Source organism: Microtus oregoni, unplaced genomic scaffold (genome assembly GCF_018167655.1).
Source record: "Microtus oregoni isolate MIOR12 unplaced genomic scaffold, Mior012 000018F_ref0000195, whole genome shotgun sequence".
Taxonomy (NCBI): domain Eukaryota; kingdom Metazoa; phylum Chordata; class Mammalia; order Rodentia; family Cricetidae; genus Microtus; species Microtus oregoni.
In genome coordinates this window covers 5,153,070-5,169,890 of record NW_024543077.1, presented here as the reverse complement: position 1 = coordinate 5,169,890, position 16,821 = coordinate 5,153,070, and the positions used below count along the sequence as shown (strand labels likewise).

At 42.7% G+C, this 16,821-nt stretch overlaps 1 protein-coding gene across 1 annotated transcript in view; it reads right to left on the bottom strand.

Moving 5' to 3' along the window:
* Positions 1 to 16,821, bottom strand: part of Reln (reelin) — a 445,074-nt gene that overhangs the window by 233,346 nt on the left and 194,907 nt on the right. Inside the window, exons 5-6 of the mRNA XM_041668128.1 lie at positions 7,997 to 8,029; positions 5,438 to 5,516 (exon numbers count right to left, since the gene is read on the bottom strand). Coding sequence (XP_041524062.1) covers positions 5,438 to 5,516; positions 7,997 to 8,029 — 112 coding nt within the window. The remainder of the gene's footprint in view (positions 1 to 5,437; positions 5,517 to 7,996; positions 8,030 to 16,821) is intronic.

The window sequence follows — 16,821 nt, the reverse complement described above, 5'->3', positions numbered from 1 at the left end:
ATCTGCCTCTAAATTTAAATGTAGTCATATGAGATTGCCACCCTTTTGTGGGGACAGGGTTCAAAGGGTTTTTCTGCATGGGGAGAGCATTGCGGATCCTCTATCACCAGTGACACAGCTGTATTGTGCACACTTGCTGACTGAGCTGTCAGCAGCATTAAGGGGCTCCTCTTGCTCCATCCACACTCCCTCACGCCCAGGCAGGCTCAGTGACACTGAGAATTGTTGAGGACATTGCTGTCCTTCAGAAGTAGGCCTGCATGCGGTCCACCATCCAGGCCAAGGGAGACGAGTCTCTCTCAAGTCAGGGAACTACTCGATCTGCCTGCTTGATTTCTTTGTTCCTAACTTAACTCTCAAACGAAGTAAACAGAAGCAGGTGGAGGGGGGGGGAGAGATAAAAGGCCGACAGAAAGTCAGGGACAAAGAGGCAATGCATCCCAGGGGGAGGAAGGACAAGAGCTACAAGTCTGGCCAGCATAACTGAGTGCAGGAAGGTTCTACTGCCTCCTCTTCCCTAGTCAAGATGCAGGGAGCAGAAACAGAAGCAGCAACTGCCCTGGCAGGGCGATGAGGAGAGGAACAAAGGGTCTCTGTGGGCTTGGAGTCATCAAGGACTAGAGTTGGTCATGGAGGACTTGGAGGGCATCTGCAGAAACACGTCTGGGCACCGGGAGGGGGTTGCGGAGGTGGGGGATGACTTACCACATGCCATTGCACTAATACCACTTCTGAAACTTAGCTAAAATCTAGACAAATGGAAGAGGGCAAACCAGAATTGAATAAATTAAGGCTTCATGGGTGGAAAGAAAAATGATTAGGGGGGCTACGGAAAAAATAAAAGAATCTGTGACTTCCTACTATCCAAGCTTGTGAATGAAATTTGTCACTACAGTTATGTTTACATAAATAATGTCTAAAATGACAGTGAAACCACCACCACAGCTAGCAGCTCCACGGAAAGAGAATATAAGTCTAAGAGAAAGGGAAAGGCCTTATTGTTTATGTTCTTTCATTCATTGATCTTCTCACTAAACAAAATGATCACTTTTGAAGTCAAATCTTTAAACCGCTCAGCACAGAGTTCATTCACTACTATGTCCGCATACAAAATGTTCCTTAATTCCACACCTTTGCCCTCCAAATCTTGGCGGGAACACGCCACTACTGCTTTATCCATGATCATAGGAATACCATTTTTTAATTTTTTGTATTTCATGTGTAGTTATCTGTAATATGACAACAAACAAGAGAGTAAAAACCTACATGAAGTAGAATGAAAAAATGGACATTAGAAGAAATTAATGGGAACGAATAAGTGAATGACTGAGCTTTTAAAATGCATCTAAAACTAAACAGCTAAAACTGATTTCTTCATTTCTACTTTTTTCTTTTTCGTTTCTTTTTTCTCTTTTTTTACTTTTGCTTTTGCGAGACAGGGTATCTTTGTTCCTTTAGAGCCTGCCCTGGAACTCACTCTGTACACCAGACTGCCCTCGAACTCACAGAAATCCTCCTGCCTCTGTCTCCTGAATGCTGGGATTAAAGGCACTCGTCATCACTGCCTGGCCATTTTTGCTTTTGTTGATTGTCCATATGAATTACACAGCTATAATGTAGTTTATTTCTGATTTCCCCCTGAATTCCTATGGTTGTCCACAGGAATTATAAACTGAACAATGTTCATGAAGGTTCTAGACCCATGTGGGAACCACACTGGTATAAGTGCCACATCTTTCATTTCAGGAAGATTGGTGAGGTGTTTAGTTGTGGGAATGTGGCCATAAATGCCACAGCCAGCACTCTGCCCCTCTCTGGTGGTATGTGGCATGGACAGAGACACGGAGGTGGCGTGGATGATGACCCTTTCCATATGGTCACCCAGTTTCGATCAGGCCTTTGATTATGAGATGGCTCAGTGCATACAGCACTTGTCCAGCAAACATGAGGACCTGAGATCGAATCCCCAGAACCCATCTAAAGCAGGGCACAGTGGTGCATGCCTGTAATTACAGCATTTCTCCAGTAAGATAAGAGGAAACAGGATGAAGTTCACAGGTAAGACAGTGATACACTCCTCAGAGAACAACAGAGACCCTGTCTCAAACAAGACTGATAGCGAGGACCAACGTTCAAGGCTGTCCTCATCTTCACACACGTATAGACTCTCATGACATGCATACATAGACACAGACACACACTAGAATATCTGAATTTATTGGGAGTTTGTTCTGAGCTGATAAAGTTTATGTTTATGTTTAAGGGGTCCCGGCTACCCGATGATGCTCTTTGCCCTTTCCTGTGAGTCTGCGTATCAGCATTCCTGAATGCAATGCAGGCATACTTAATTGGATTTTTTTTTATACAAATGTGATTCAGAGACTGAAGCATCAGGTAAACGGATCAAGATCATTTTTAAGACTCGTGTCTGGGTTTAGAAGAAATCTAGCCCATTGTATAAATACCATCCCAGGAAGAAGGGAAGCAAGGTGGGAGAGTGGGGAGAATATGGCAGATGGAAAGAGGAAGGAAAGCAAGGCAAAAAGGAGTGGAGGGGAGGAAAGAAAGGAAGGAGGGAGAAAGAGGGGGAAAAGGGAGGAATATGTATCAGGAGAAGAATGAACTTTCATGAACACTTGTCATGGTTAGGTGTGGTAGAAGCACTCACTTCTCAAGACCTCATTTTTTTTTTTTGCTGAAAAAAATGGGGGTCACAGAAAGAAGGGAGCTCTTTACTTTTCTCAGGGTGCCCAGTTAGCAAGCTACATGTTCGAAAGTTAACTATGCTGGCCTGATCTCAGAGGCTGTGTCAATTCTAATTTAACAAAACGCCTTCTCAATTAGGAGAGTCACAGCCTATATTTTCTTTAAAAAAAGAAAAAAAGAAAGAAAGGAAGAAAGGAAAGGAAGGAAGGGAGGGAGGGAAGGAGGGAGGGAAGAAGGAGAGAGAAAGTCTTAAAGGAACGACGTGAAAGGGTTGTCATAAGCAAGCAGGCAGCAAATGCACTCAGAAGCACGTCTATCAGCAGTGCTGGTGCTGTAAGGTTAAAAGGGGGAAGCATCCAAAAGAATGGAAAAAACATAGCATAAGCAAATGGGACATAAAATCCATAATTTTGACCAGGAAAGATCATACCCAATCAATCATGGAAATAGTTGAAGTAAAAAATCAATCACACTTCATTGATTTTTAAAAACAACAACAGATTTTGAATCCCATAAAAGTCACATTTTGTATTTGTGAGGAAAACTGGAGACGATGAGTCAGCCTGACAGAGATGAACTTTCCTGAAATAACCCAATCATCTGTTAACGTCTATATTCATGGAACGCAAAGCGATGGATGTCAAGAGAAAAGGAAGAACTTTTTCTGGTCAGACATGGCACCTAAATATTTTGTTGTTGTTTTTTTTGCCTTTTCTTAAAACAAATTTCTATTTATTTCAAGACATTTATATTTGGATTTTTCCCAGAGAAGAATCGTCCTGTAATACATTGTTTTCTTAAATATGTAAATTATGAGACACTATGGGCCTGTCTGGGTTAGTAAATTTTATTCTATTTAATACCATCCAGACTCATATACCTTTCTGGAGAAAACGTAAAGGACCCCTTGCTACTGCCAGAGTCCCAGCACTCTGTCTGTCTGTCATCTTCAGCTTTCAGTCTGAGGGCCACTTTCTCCAAGAGAATCCTGCTGGGGTTTCATTCCTCCGCTGGGTCCCATGCTAGTAACTACTCAAGAGAAATGTGATTTCTAACAATAAAAACCCACTTAAACAATTCCTGCTACATATTTGTGTGAGTGCAATATGCTAACCGATTATGCCACTAAAATATCTGTTTAAACAGTAAACATTAGGAAAAGAGTGACCTCATATGCTGTCAAGGGTAACAGGATCATTTGTTTTCTAATCTTGAGTATTGCTATTGGTTGGGTTTTCAGTCCAGGTTCGAAGTTTAGCATTTTTTTAAACTCTTCTTTACCTGCACAATCATATACATATTACAAAAAGCCCAAAATTCAGATCATTTTCCCAACAGGTCTGATTCACAGGCCCATTCTAAGGTCAGCAAAACTGTTACACATAAGCAAAACTGTAATCTATGGCCAACGTATTTAGATAAGTTATATACAAAGGTTTCTAAAGACTGAATCTGAGTTCATTATTGGTGCGGGAGAATTGTTTGTAACCTGTCAATCATGTTTTAAATAAACGCTGATTGGCCAGGCAGGAAGTATAGGTGGGAAAACCAAACAGGAAGTAGAAATGATGCAGTGAGAACAGGAGAATTCTGGGAAGGAGGAAGTTCATTCCTCCCACTCCTGCCCAAACCACCGAAGCAGCAGGATGTGATCTGCCCCACTGAAAAAGGTACTGAGCCACATGGCTAACATAGGTCAGAATAATGGGTTAATATAAGCTACAAGAGCTAATAAGTAGCCTGACCTAATGGGCCAATCAGCTTATAATTTATGGAGACCTATGTGTGATTTTCTTTGGGGTTTGCCGGCTGTGGGGTATCGGGCGGGACAGAAAACCCCAACAAGTAGGCCCCTTCATGTTCCACATTACTTTGTTGTCCTCAAAACTGCATGGAATTTATATTTAAAAGCCTTCTAAAGAAAGTCGGATAATGAATAGAGCTAATAGGAGAGATGATTTCAACGTATGATGAAGCCATTTGTCATTACACGTGAGACATTTTCCTTTTTCCACTCAGCAATAATTATTAAATACATTCTAGCATGACATTCTATAAGGCTAAGATGGCTAATCTTGTCAACTTGACACACGTGGAAAGAGGGAACCTTAGTTGAAGAATTGCCTCCAGCAGATTGGCCCGTCCTCTGGGCATGTTTGATGAGGAACTGATGTACGTAGCCCAGCCCACTGTGGGAAGCACCATCCCTAGTCAGCTGGCCTCACTGTATAAAGCACCTGAACGTGAACATGGCGGCAAGCCTGTGAGCAGTGTTCCTCCAAGGTCTCTGCTTCAGGTCCCACTTCAGTGATGAACCTGGAAGGTAACCTTAAATAAACCTCAGAAATCAAGCCAGGGCAACAGGGCCGACCGGAAGGACAAGAGAAAATGGGTCAGAAGAGTACATGGTAGCTGCTTGGGCTGCTTCTGATCATGCTGTTTACTGAAGCAACAGAAAAGTAAACTAGAATAAACTATGAAAATCTCACAAAACTGAGTATCCATCCAAGCACCGAGAGATTTGAAGAACACCTCCGTCCAATTTTAAAGAGGATCCTAACGGCAGTGTGGCTGGTATACAGTTAATTCCACCATTAACCCTGCTCACCAATACATTAGTACTCAAAAGCAGGTGAATTTTCAGTAACTGATCCTTCAGGGAGAAAACGTTTCCATGAAACAAACTCAGCATCCTTTCTCCTGTCAAACGCAACACGTTCCCGCAACTTACCATATGTTGGGATTTAATTCCAGTTGGTGGTAGGAGTCAAAGTCGTCCCGTAGGATCACACTGTCACTGTGCATTTCAGCTAGGAGAGGGAAGAGAGCATTGAGAGAGGCGTTACACAATGCAGGGGATTACCTGTGGGTGTCAACAAGCTGCATCTAGGAAGAACAGTCGTCTTTTACATTCAAACTGACAGCTAAACAAGCAGGTGGTTGTGACTGCTCTGCCCCTAAATGCTGAGGGCGAAGACTTTGCTGTTTACTGTTTAGACTTCGTGAAGCTACTGAGTGGTCACATTCAGGAGGGCCCGTGTGGAAAACGACTACACAGAGCTTGTCACTCCATCCTGATCCACATCACGTCTACCAAGCCACAGCCTGGGCAGAACTGCTCTGCTCACTGAGGCCTGGAGGAATGGGATGGAGTATTCCGTTTACTGCAGCCCAAGCAGCTACCGTGGAGTCTTCTGACCCATTTTCTCTTGTCCTTCTGGTTGGTTCTGTTGCCCTGGCTTGATTTTAGAATTCCTCTCATTCATTATTCATTTAGTATGCTCTGAATGGCTAACTTAGCTGAACCACCAGAATTGCACAGAAAAATACTATCTATACATATAACTAATGCATATGTGCAACTATAGAGTCAGTTTAAATCAGGGAGAATGCGGGGATGCCAGCCATGGAGGAAAATCCAGCAGCACCACCTTGCAATTGTATTCCACGCCTATTTTTAAGCATTAGGATTTTGAGCATGCCAAAGAACATCTTTATACACTGTAGAGTGCCTGCTTGCTTTGAAAAGAAGGCGGGGCAAAATGATTTTATGGCCAGCTACGATGTCAGTGTGCTCACAGTGAGAAGGGAGAAGGTAATTACTGCTCTAACAACATTCGGATTGGGGGTGGGGGGGCTTGTGTGGGAAGTTTTGGGTAATCTAAATCCCCTGTGACTTTTCCTTATCATTTTGTTTGATTGAGCTACTTTTCAGAAAAATTAAAATCATATCATGTGACAACAGAGACTTTTTAACAATTTTTATAGTTTTCAAAGTTGATATTTTCTGCTTCTAGGGGCTCAGTCACATAATTCTCTGAACTCACTGGGTAATTAAAATCTCTTCCAGATATCAGGGAAGATAATTTCAAATTCTATTTGGTGACATCCTACCTATGGCAGTCTGCACCCCCTGAATACCAGGTATGCCAGCAGGCAAGCCTATAATGAAGCCATGGAAACCAGCAAACCAGCACGTTCTTAGGATAGCTCCTCCTCAGAGCCTGAGGCATGAGGACAGGGAGAAGAGGGCCCAGTGATAGGCTTTGAGCAGGGGTGAGTTAATGATCCCTCCGAGCGTGTGGATGCGGTGTGGGACGTGCCTACAGGATACAGCTCTCTCAGGTCACAGCTTGGCCCAGACTTCACTGCACCACTGTGGGCCACCAGCCTGTCGCGGCTGCCGGAAGGAACGCTTCTAAGCAGCTATGTTCAGCTGCCAGAGAGGAGCCCCAAGCTGTAGCATTACATAAAAGCAGAGCTTCTCAAGGCAGATTTTCCAAAGAGAAAAACAAATTAATTGGGTTCGTAGGTTGAAAGGAAAAGCCCAAGAGGCAAGTAATGGACCTATCTGAGACCCCACGGTAAGAGACACCAGGAAAGGCCGGGACCAGCGAAGGCGATTCCTTTCACTCATATCAAACTACAGAGAGTACGAAACTGCTTTTTAAAATAAGTCTTCACTGGCACAACATGACAAATTTAACTCTTAATGGTTAATTGTTTTCTAGAGACAATCCCCACCCCAGGTTAGCTTCAATGAATACAAAAACACATTTGGTATTCCATTCATCACCAGATAATATGATACCTTTTACTATATAATTTGAAATTTCACTTATACATACCAACCCAGTGAGGTAGATATTGTTATTGATTCTATTTTACATGTGGGCTTAGACAAATTACTTGATCAATGTCATAACTTATAGCAAGTGGTGGCAATAAGATAAAAATAGCTAGTTTGGCTCCAGAATCCGTGCTTTTAACCATCGCATTGCCTTGCCTTGAAGAGTTGGGGTCATCGAGTACATGGTACTGTTAGGAAATCATGGCTTCCTTTTTTTAAAGTTGGTAATCTCTTAACAGCTTCCTCTAATGTTAGAAGAAATAACTGAATGACTGCTGCTTTCAACCTAGGAATTCGAGCAGAAATCTTAAATTTAAAATGACCCCAGTGTGTCCATATCCATGACTCCTGCCTCTGCACTCTGGGCGGGAGCTCTGGAGAAACTTAGCTTTTGGACCCTCAGCCATAGGGTGGCACTGAACTCTAAGAGTGAAGGCGCTGACATAAGGAAGTCCTTGAGGGGCAGGGCAGTTGCTGGGAGGCCATTAGCTCCCTTCCCTGGGAGGCCATTAGCTCCAGCATCTTCTGAACCTGAGTCTAGGTGAACCCTAGTGAAGGTCAAAGAGCCAGGGAGCTGGGGGTTTTCACTCCACAGCAAGTGCCAGAAGGGGGTGGGTGACCAAGTACAAAGCTGATGGCGTCAGATCCTTACACACTTACCGAGGTGAAACTGAGCACTGGCTTCCGTGGGAGCTGGAACGAAAGAAGAACAGAGAATGATTGATTCATCATAAAGGCAAAACCCAGTGACAAGCAGTCACAAAAGCAGCTACAGAACTTAGTTCACATGAAACACATCACACCACACAGCTTGAGGCTTTTTACCCTGCAAGGTTAAAAAAAAGACATGCTAAGTCAGTTATGGTGGTGTACACCTTTAATCCTGGCACTCGGGAGGCAGAGGCAGGCGGATCCCTGTGAGTTTGGGGGCAGCCTGGTCTACAGAGTGAGTTTCAGGATAGCCAGGGCTGCATAGAAACCCTGTCTCATAGGACTCTGCCCAGTTCACACTACTGACAGCCGTTTCTACCCTGCCCCATAATGATTTCCAAATTTGAGGAGATGTCAATTCACTACCTAAATGTAAGAGTTCATGACACACACACACTCAAAAGTCTTCTCTAATTTTCAAAGAAAACTGTCAACTAGATACGAAAAATCAACTTCTCCTACAAGGGGCAGTGGATCAGCTGTGCCAGACTAAGAATCCAGAATTAACAGTATTTTCAAATGAGACCGGTTCTGTCATGTGGCTTCAGCTTCACATATGTAATGCACACTGAAGACATTTGTGTGGGATTTTAGAAAGCAAATTTTAAGATAGGGCATGCTCGCCTTTAATCCCAGCACTCGGGAGGCAGAGGCAGGCGGATCTCTGAGCTTGAGGCCAGCCTCGTCTACAGAGTGAGTTCCAGGACAGCCAGGGATACACAGAGAGAAACCCGTCTTGAAAAACTGCATGCACGTGAGTGTGCTCGCGCGCGTGCGCGTGCGCGCGCACACACACACACACACACACACACACACACACACGGAAGAGTCTATGGAGAGCGCCATGATTAAATTTATTAGAGGCATTTGTGAAACTCTTACAAACTGAAAGATAAATACATTTAAAGATTTTATGTTTTGTATTGATTCTTATCGATCAGATTGTAGGGGATCCACAAAGGCTGCCTGAATTACTAACTCTGATTGAAGGTTTTTCTCCACACTAAAGAAATGTTTGCCCAATATCCGAAAATCACAGAGAGACTACAGCACCTGACGCATGTTCTCCCATATCACAGTGCATATGAACAGGCTGAACGGGGAGCTTCAGGGAAGAGGAGTGAAAGGATCTGTGTTGAACTGAATTTGTTCCTGCTGGTCTTGAGGCAAGGTTTCATTCTTTAGTCCAACGTGGCCTAGAGCTCACTATGTAGCCCACTACGGCCTCAAATTTAGAGTAATCAAACATTAGGATTACTGGTGCCTGCTATAGCAATAGGCTTGATTTAGAAACTTCCAAACTAGGAATATATAGATGTAGGGAAAAAAGTCTCAGTGTGTCAAGTGCTTGCTGAACGAGTATGGGATCTGAGTTAGGCTCCCTGGCAGCCCTATGAGAAGCCAAAGGTGGTGGTGGACTACTGTAATACCAGCACCAGAAGGCAGAGACAGACAGAGCCCAGGTACCCACAGCACCGTCAGTGCAGCTGAAACAGCCTGCACCAGAGGGCAGAGACAGGCAGAGCCCGGTACCCACTGCACCGCCAGTGCAGCTTAAATGGTGCACTCCAGGCTCAGTGAGAGACTTGATCTTAAAAGGAAAGGTGAAGAACGAGGAAGTAAGACAACCTCCATGGGTCTCTGGCCTCCACACTGATGCACAAGCCACACGCACTTGCAAACATAAAATAAACTAGAAACATATTGATGTTATACGGTTCCTCATGAGAATCAATGTTAGATGCTAACTTGTAAGTCCCAGTGTTATCTAAACGGTCTATGAAACCTTAGATATCAGTCATAGCTTCTTCCATTACATTAAATTATACTACAGCTGCCTTTCGTCTTATGTTGTATCCCTACAAATTTCATATTAACAATACTGGGTTGATAAAAATAATTTATTTGCACATAGTATTGACATACACACACACTTAGTATCAAAGATAGATAAACTCTCTTAAGAACGAACAAATTTTGTTAATATGTGAATATAAAGGAAAAGGAGCTTTTTGGATACTCACTCTAATTTTGAAGACTTTTAAGACTGGACAGATAGGCAGTCTTACATGTGATACTCCTTCTAACAGCAAATTTAGAAAACCTTAAAGAAGTCAGATATTCTCATACTTAAGTGCACTTTGCGTATAAAATATATGCCAGTTTTTTGAGTGTTAGCACAGAAAAAAACGTAAAACATCTTACTAATAATTTTATATTGTTTATAATATATTGAAATGTTTAATATTTTACATATGCTGTGTTAACTAAATTAACTATTTTATTTTTGTTTCTTGCATGTGGCCACTGTAGATTTAAAACCACACATAGGGCTTACATTCTACTTCCATTGGACAAGGCTGAATAAAAGGAAGAAACTCTATACTGGGTATCCATTAGAGACTACTGCCACTCAAAGAAACTGAGCCACTCACTGCGGAATGAAAATCAAGAATTGAGATTTGTTCCTAGTCCTTTAAAACGTGGGCCTCCCAGGACCTCACACAATCAGAGTATCTAGGCTTACTAGGGAAAACGAGATTGTACGTGCTCTCCTCCTGAAAACCGTATTTCCTGCCAATGGCTTGTTTCAGAAGGAAGCTTTAAGGTCAACACGTGACTCAGAAACAATGTAGCTCTAACAAATTTCAGCTGACTTCCTGGGTGTAGTATTCAGTTCAATGAAGACTTCAGTTCTTCGAGAAAAAAAAAATATCTAAAATTGAGCTGTCTGTTCATGTAACTGGGTGCTTAAGACCGTCTTTGAATCAGGTAGGTAATATACACTTGCACACACACACACACACACACACACACACGCACGCACGCACGCACGCACATGGCAATTCACACAAATACAGGCACTAGGCTACCAGAGCTTAACCTCCTAAGTCATTTTGGAATTCAAAGGCCCTAGGTAGTTTGGTCTCATGTATCTTTTCCCCTAATTTGAAATTCTAATGTATTAAATTTCCAAAGCTAAATATGACAAATTAGACATGGTCTGTGAAGTTAGTATTTAATGAGCTATGATCCGAGACTTTCATCTCCCCAGGAATAATTTCTTTATTACTTTCTGTATTTTATTGCAATAAAGCACCATTTGACCTTCAAGTATGATAATTAAACTTCCAAAAATGTTATAAATTTAGAGTGAAAATAGTTCTCCCTGTATTCAGAAAATAGTTATGATCAATATAAAAGATTACTTAATATTTAAAGCAGCTAAATTATACACAGAATCCTACAGTATTAGCAATTATTTTTCTCTTCCTTGCCCCTCTCATCCCTCACTTCAATTTGATTTGTGTTTTACAGAAGCTTATCCTCTTTAATTTATAAACTAAATTTAAAAGGATCAGACCAAAAATATATCCTTATGACTTAGAGAACTCTTTCAGGTAAGACCGGTTCTTTTATGAGCTGTCAATAACAGGACCCCAATGACTAAACCTTGAGACTTATTGTCCTGCCAAGCTTGTGCACACATATTTTTGGAGAAAAAGTCATACAGTTTTAAAAAAAATTGCTCATGATATGAACAACATTTTTTTTGAGTAAAAAAATAAGACTATAAAGTAATATACCATAGGAGTTGCTGATGCATTATTTTAAAATGTTGCTGTGTAATTTAAAAATTTTGAGACCTTTGAGAACTAAAAAGTACAGTTCTTGTTCACGGAATAGAGGAAAGTCAGTAGTAAGTTAGCCTGAAGGTCAAGAACATGTGATCAGATTTAAATAACATTCTGAGATTGGAACAACCAGGAGAAAGGCAAGGGAGAATGGAAGGAAGTGGAGAGGAAATGGGGGGCAGTAAGGGGAAGAAGGGGAGCAGAGGGAAAGAGAGGCAGGGGCAGTCTGGAGAAGACCTTGAAAGGCAGATGGAGCTGGGAGACTGGGGTCACTAACATGACAAATCCAATTTGTGTCAGGAAATAAATGGACTGGTGGAAATGACTGAACCCAAACCGTGGCTGTAGTTATGAACAAAACAAAGGCTTCTTTAAGAGATACTAAGGAGATTAAATAAGGAGATCTCAAACACACTGGAATAAGCATGGAAGACAGACATGAATGAGCAAAAGATGTTCTGTGGGCTCCTGCTTAGTGTTTGAGGTGATTACTAAAACAGACCTGCAATAAAAAGATGTAACATTCAAAGAAAGTAAAGTCCCGTGTAGAACCAAGTTGAAGGTACTAAAATAGCATCTAAATGTACATCGCCTATGGTGGCTCATCATGATTGTCAATTAGAGAAGACGTGGAACCCGAGGGCATCTTGTTTCTGGGCACGGCATGTCTGTGAAGGGTCTTCCAGATGGAGTAAACTTAAGTGGGAAGACCTAACGTTAAGGCAGGTGGCACCGCTCCGTGGCTGGGCTCCCTAGACTATACAGAAATGAAAAAGTGAGCTGGGCACTGGGCTTTGTGGCCATACCGTGAGCGGCTGCTTGACAGTCCTGCCACCATCCTTTTCCCACCATGACGGTTTGCATCCCCAAACTGTGAGCAGAACTGAGAAGATTCTTAAGATGCTGCCGTCAGCTACTTTGTCACAGTCACAAGAAAAGTGACTAAAACATGCTTACGAGTAAGAGCGACAACTAGCACTCACCAAGACGCCAGCCCCCATGCCAGACCTTGATGGCATTTAATCCCTTCACTCTATTCCTTTTGGATACAACCTAGAAGACCAAGCCCTTAGAAGTGACATGACTCAGAAAACAAACACTGTAATTCTTCCCATGTAACTGGCAAGGGCATGGAGACCCAGAAAAGCTTCGTAGCTACACAGTAGCGGAACAGGAACTCAAATGCAGAGAGAGTCACGTTCCGTGTTCTCAACCACTTTGTCTTATTGGCTCTGAGTCAGCACTAAAAAAAAAAAATGGACAGAGATCAGAGAAGAAAACCAGAGGGGGGAGGACACCAAGAACCATAAGAAGCTTAGGAATGGAATCTCCTGCAGCGCCTGCGCGAACGCTGTGGTGGGGAGGAGCCATGAAGAAACTAGAGAGAGGAGGCAAGAGAAGTAGGGCCCTGGACTGGCCGGGTTCCTAGTTCGTTAGTGGAATCCTGGCAGGTCAGGCAGCAGGGTTAGGAGTGGATCTGGAGGACACATGGTGTTCTATACAGAAGCTGGAGTGTGAAGGAGAAACCCTCTCAGAGGGATGCATGCAACAGTGAAATCCCTGTCCCAAAGAACGACGGCCTCGGCATTTTAAACATCACCAAGGAGGGGACTTTTGAAAAGTAAAGGCTGAGCAAGGGCCTCCGAGGAGATTGGAAGGCAGCCTTCCAGTGACTGTTTTTCTATATACATATTTTGATTTTTCCAGTTGTGGGTTTGGAGTAGTATCTATCTACTACAAACCATCTTAGGACAGGGTGTGACTCTCTCATATTGTCACACAATTCCCTCTGGTCTGTTTACAGCACCACATACGCCTACCGAAGAAAGAGCACAATTTATGCTAATTGATATGAATACGTTACAGTGCCTAAAAACTTATGAAAAACTATATTCATTTGTTATAGGCTCAAGTGTATTTTTATAGATACATCAAAATAAGAATGAATTAACAAGTCGTACGAAATAATACTTCACAAGGAAAAACGAAAATGTGATTGATGTATGTTGACATCAATTTCTCTCCTAAGTAATTATATATACTCAAATCTAGGCTCTGTCCTTTAAAATATGAGGGAGTCAAGCAGATTATATAGCAGTTTGAGTGGAAAGCCGGCTCTATGGGCATTCAGAGGCAGCCAATGTCAAGTTCCTTTCTGGCATAAATCTTGGTGTTTTGACTTTTAGACCAGATAAAGCTGTCAAGTGGGAATGTATACAGCCCCCAGAACTGCAGAGAAGGCAGTTTACACCCTTGTTCAATCACCTTGAAAGAAATAGCATCTATCTAAAACACCCCTTTCCAGGGAACATAAAAAGTAGCCGGACCCACCCAGGGACACTAGCAAGAAGTTTTACTGTGACCATATGAGCAAGTTCTGTTATTCCCCTTAATCTTGCCAGTCTTGGATCACTCAGGGACACTGTATCTGTCAGAGCCCCAGGAAGCCCTCAGTTCTTCTCTCTACTGGGTATTTTCTCAGACCTTGAAGCAGGATGCCACTACTGGATGGCTTCCCCAGCCTCCAATTCAGCCCTCTTTGTGTGTAAATCACAAGCCTGGGGATGCCAGCAACAGAAGTTGTAGCTGCTAAAGTGAAAATCAAGCTACAAAACAGCCACGGGGAAACAGATGTCTTTGACAAGCAAATCTTTAACTCGGGGAACATTCCAGTGAATTACTTTCCCTCTCAGCAACGAAAGTAGGTAAGGTGACCCACAGTTCTGACTCATACTGCGAAAGAAGACTGGTTTAATAAAGATTTTTGCATTTAAGGTTTTTGGAAAAATACTTATTGATTTAAGCTACTGAATAACAAGGGTATAGTCAAGGGAAGACTCTGGTAGATATGACCTACAAATGATGCTTAAAATATCACTGATTGACTGACTGATTGTATTGCCTGAACTGACCCCTGGGCATTGGGCTGACCACCATTATTAGCTTGGCCACTGAAATACACCTGACCCTGACCTTGTACACGGACACAAGTTCTAAGGTTTTGCTCCTTCATCTCTCTGATCTCTCAGCATTTCCCCTGATATCTGACTCCAGACTTTAATTATGAGGACCTATTAGAACCTGTGCTACAGGTACATTTGAAGTTTTTGAGGAACATATCTAAGTTTGATACCCTGCTTACTTTACGGGTTTGATTATTCAACGCTTGCATCCTTTCTCTCTCACAGTTGACATCTTCACAATCCTTAACACAAATGATTTAAAAATGAAAGGATTTGATGTCTGGATCAAACAATAGAGCCCATGACCACGGCCCAACGCCCATAGCGAGCATTTCCTCACAGCCTACCAGGGTAGCAGAAGGCAAAGCTGCTCGAGCTTCTCCGAATCAGAAGTAAGTCTGAACTCTCCTTCCGATAGGAAGCCTTCTCTTTTTTAACCGCTGCCATCAAGCCAACCACAGAGGTTCCCTGCACGGTTTATAAATGGCATGTACCCTCTGGGGGCACCACAGGGTATGCCTGTAGTCAGATCACTGAACCTGACAACTGGCCTTGCTAAATAATCACTGTGCATGATTGAAGAAGGTATGCCAAAAAGCCCAGAGGCCAGCGGACGCACACATAGCACCGTGATTCTCCCTGCTCCATTCCAGGCCGTGATTTGTGTGCAAAACTGGCCCAGCAGCGGCCATGCTGACCTACTCACGTCTGCTTCACACTGGACGCTTGATTTATATATAATCCTATAAAGAATAAATTTTTTTCCTTGAGTTTTCAGAGGGTTTTGGCAATGGTGACTGTTTTTATTCAGGCTCATGTAATTCATGTGAATTTTCAAAATTTAATTTTTTTTAAAATAAAAATCTTCTTGGAAGTAGATGTGGTGGCATAAGCATGCAATCACACACTTGAGCGGTAGAGACAGGGGGATCAGGCAAGCTTAAGGATATTCTGGGCTATGTAGCAAGTATGAATTTTATGTAATTCATATTATTTTATGATCCCATCTCTTTCTTGATTGTCCAATAATAATTCTTAGGGAGAACTGGTCTACTCCACTTCCTTTGGAGTTTTTAGCCCATTCTAAATTTTCATCTTTATGGAAGTACTCCAAACAGCACTTCACTACCATTTTTTGTCTTTAAAATCTTAGTGACAGTTTGGGAAGTCTCTTGGACAGGCATATACTAATTCCTTGGCTCCTCCTTGGGTTTGTGCTCCAGTATTATCTTTTCCTGAGACCCTCCTGATCTGGGACCATCCTTTCCCCTGCCTGATCCTCTGTTCCTTGACATACCTCATGACCTACCCTAGCAAAGTCAGCACCCACGGTAGGCACTCAATAATCTTGGAGAGGACTGGTAGACATTTATGTTCTGTTTATTGCCAGTGAATGAACATGGGCATCTTCTACTCTAAACAATGGTGAGTATATAGCCCATACACACACACACACATACATCCCCCCAACAGCAGGGGTAGCTCAGCACCCTCTCCAGGGCAGAGATGAGGATACACTCCAGCCTGTTGTCTGGACCACAACTACTGGAAGAACTCATCTGCAGAGTGTTTCCTGTTACTTCCAGAACCTCTGAATATAAGACAAAATAAAAATACCAAGGTGTGATCTAAGGCAATTCATTGGAGATAAAATGGAGATCTGTGAACAATTGTCACATTTATTTGCATGTATGATGAATGTGATGTGTGTGTGTGTGTGTTCACGTATGTTCACATGGGCATAGTGGCCAGAAGTCAGTGGCACATGTCTTTTTTGATCACTCTCTCCTGGTTTTTGAGGCAGGGTCTCTCTCTGAGCTTGGCGCTGACCGATACAGCTAGGTTGGCCAGCTATCTCTGAAGATTGCCTGTCTCTGTCCTTCGCCACCACAAGACTGGAATTGCGGATTTATGACATGCCTGGTTTAGTATGTGAGCGCTGAGATCTGAACTGAGGTCCTCACGCTTACAGGGCAGGCACATTAGTGACTGAGCCATCTCCCCAGTGCTAACTAACAGATTGTTAGTAGACAGAACGTACAGTTTGCAAGAGTATACAGAGTGCTGCCTTGTGATAGCAAGCCAGTGGTCCATGGGAAAGGCTCCTCAGGAGAGGTAGCGAGTTTCCCATAGGAAATCCTTTACACTGGTTCTTCATCATCTATTAAGTGCATGC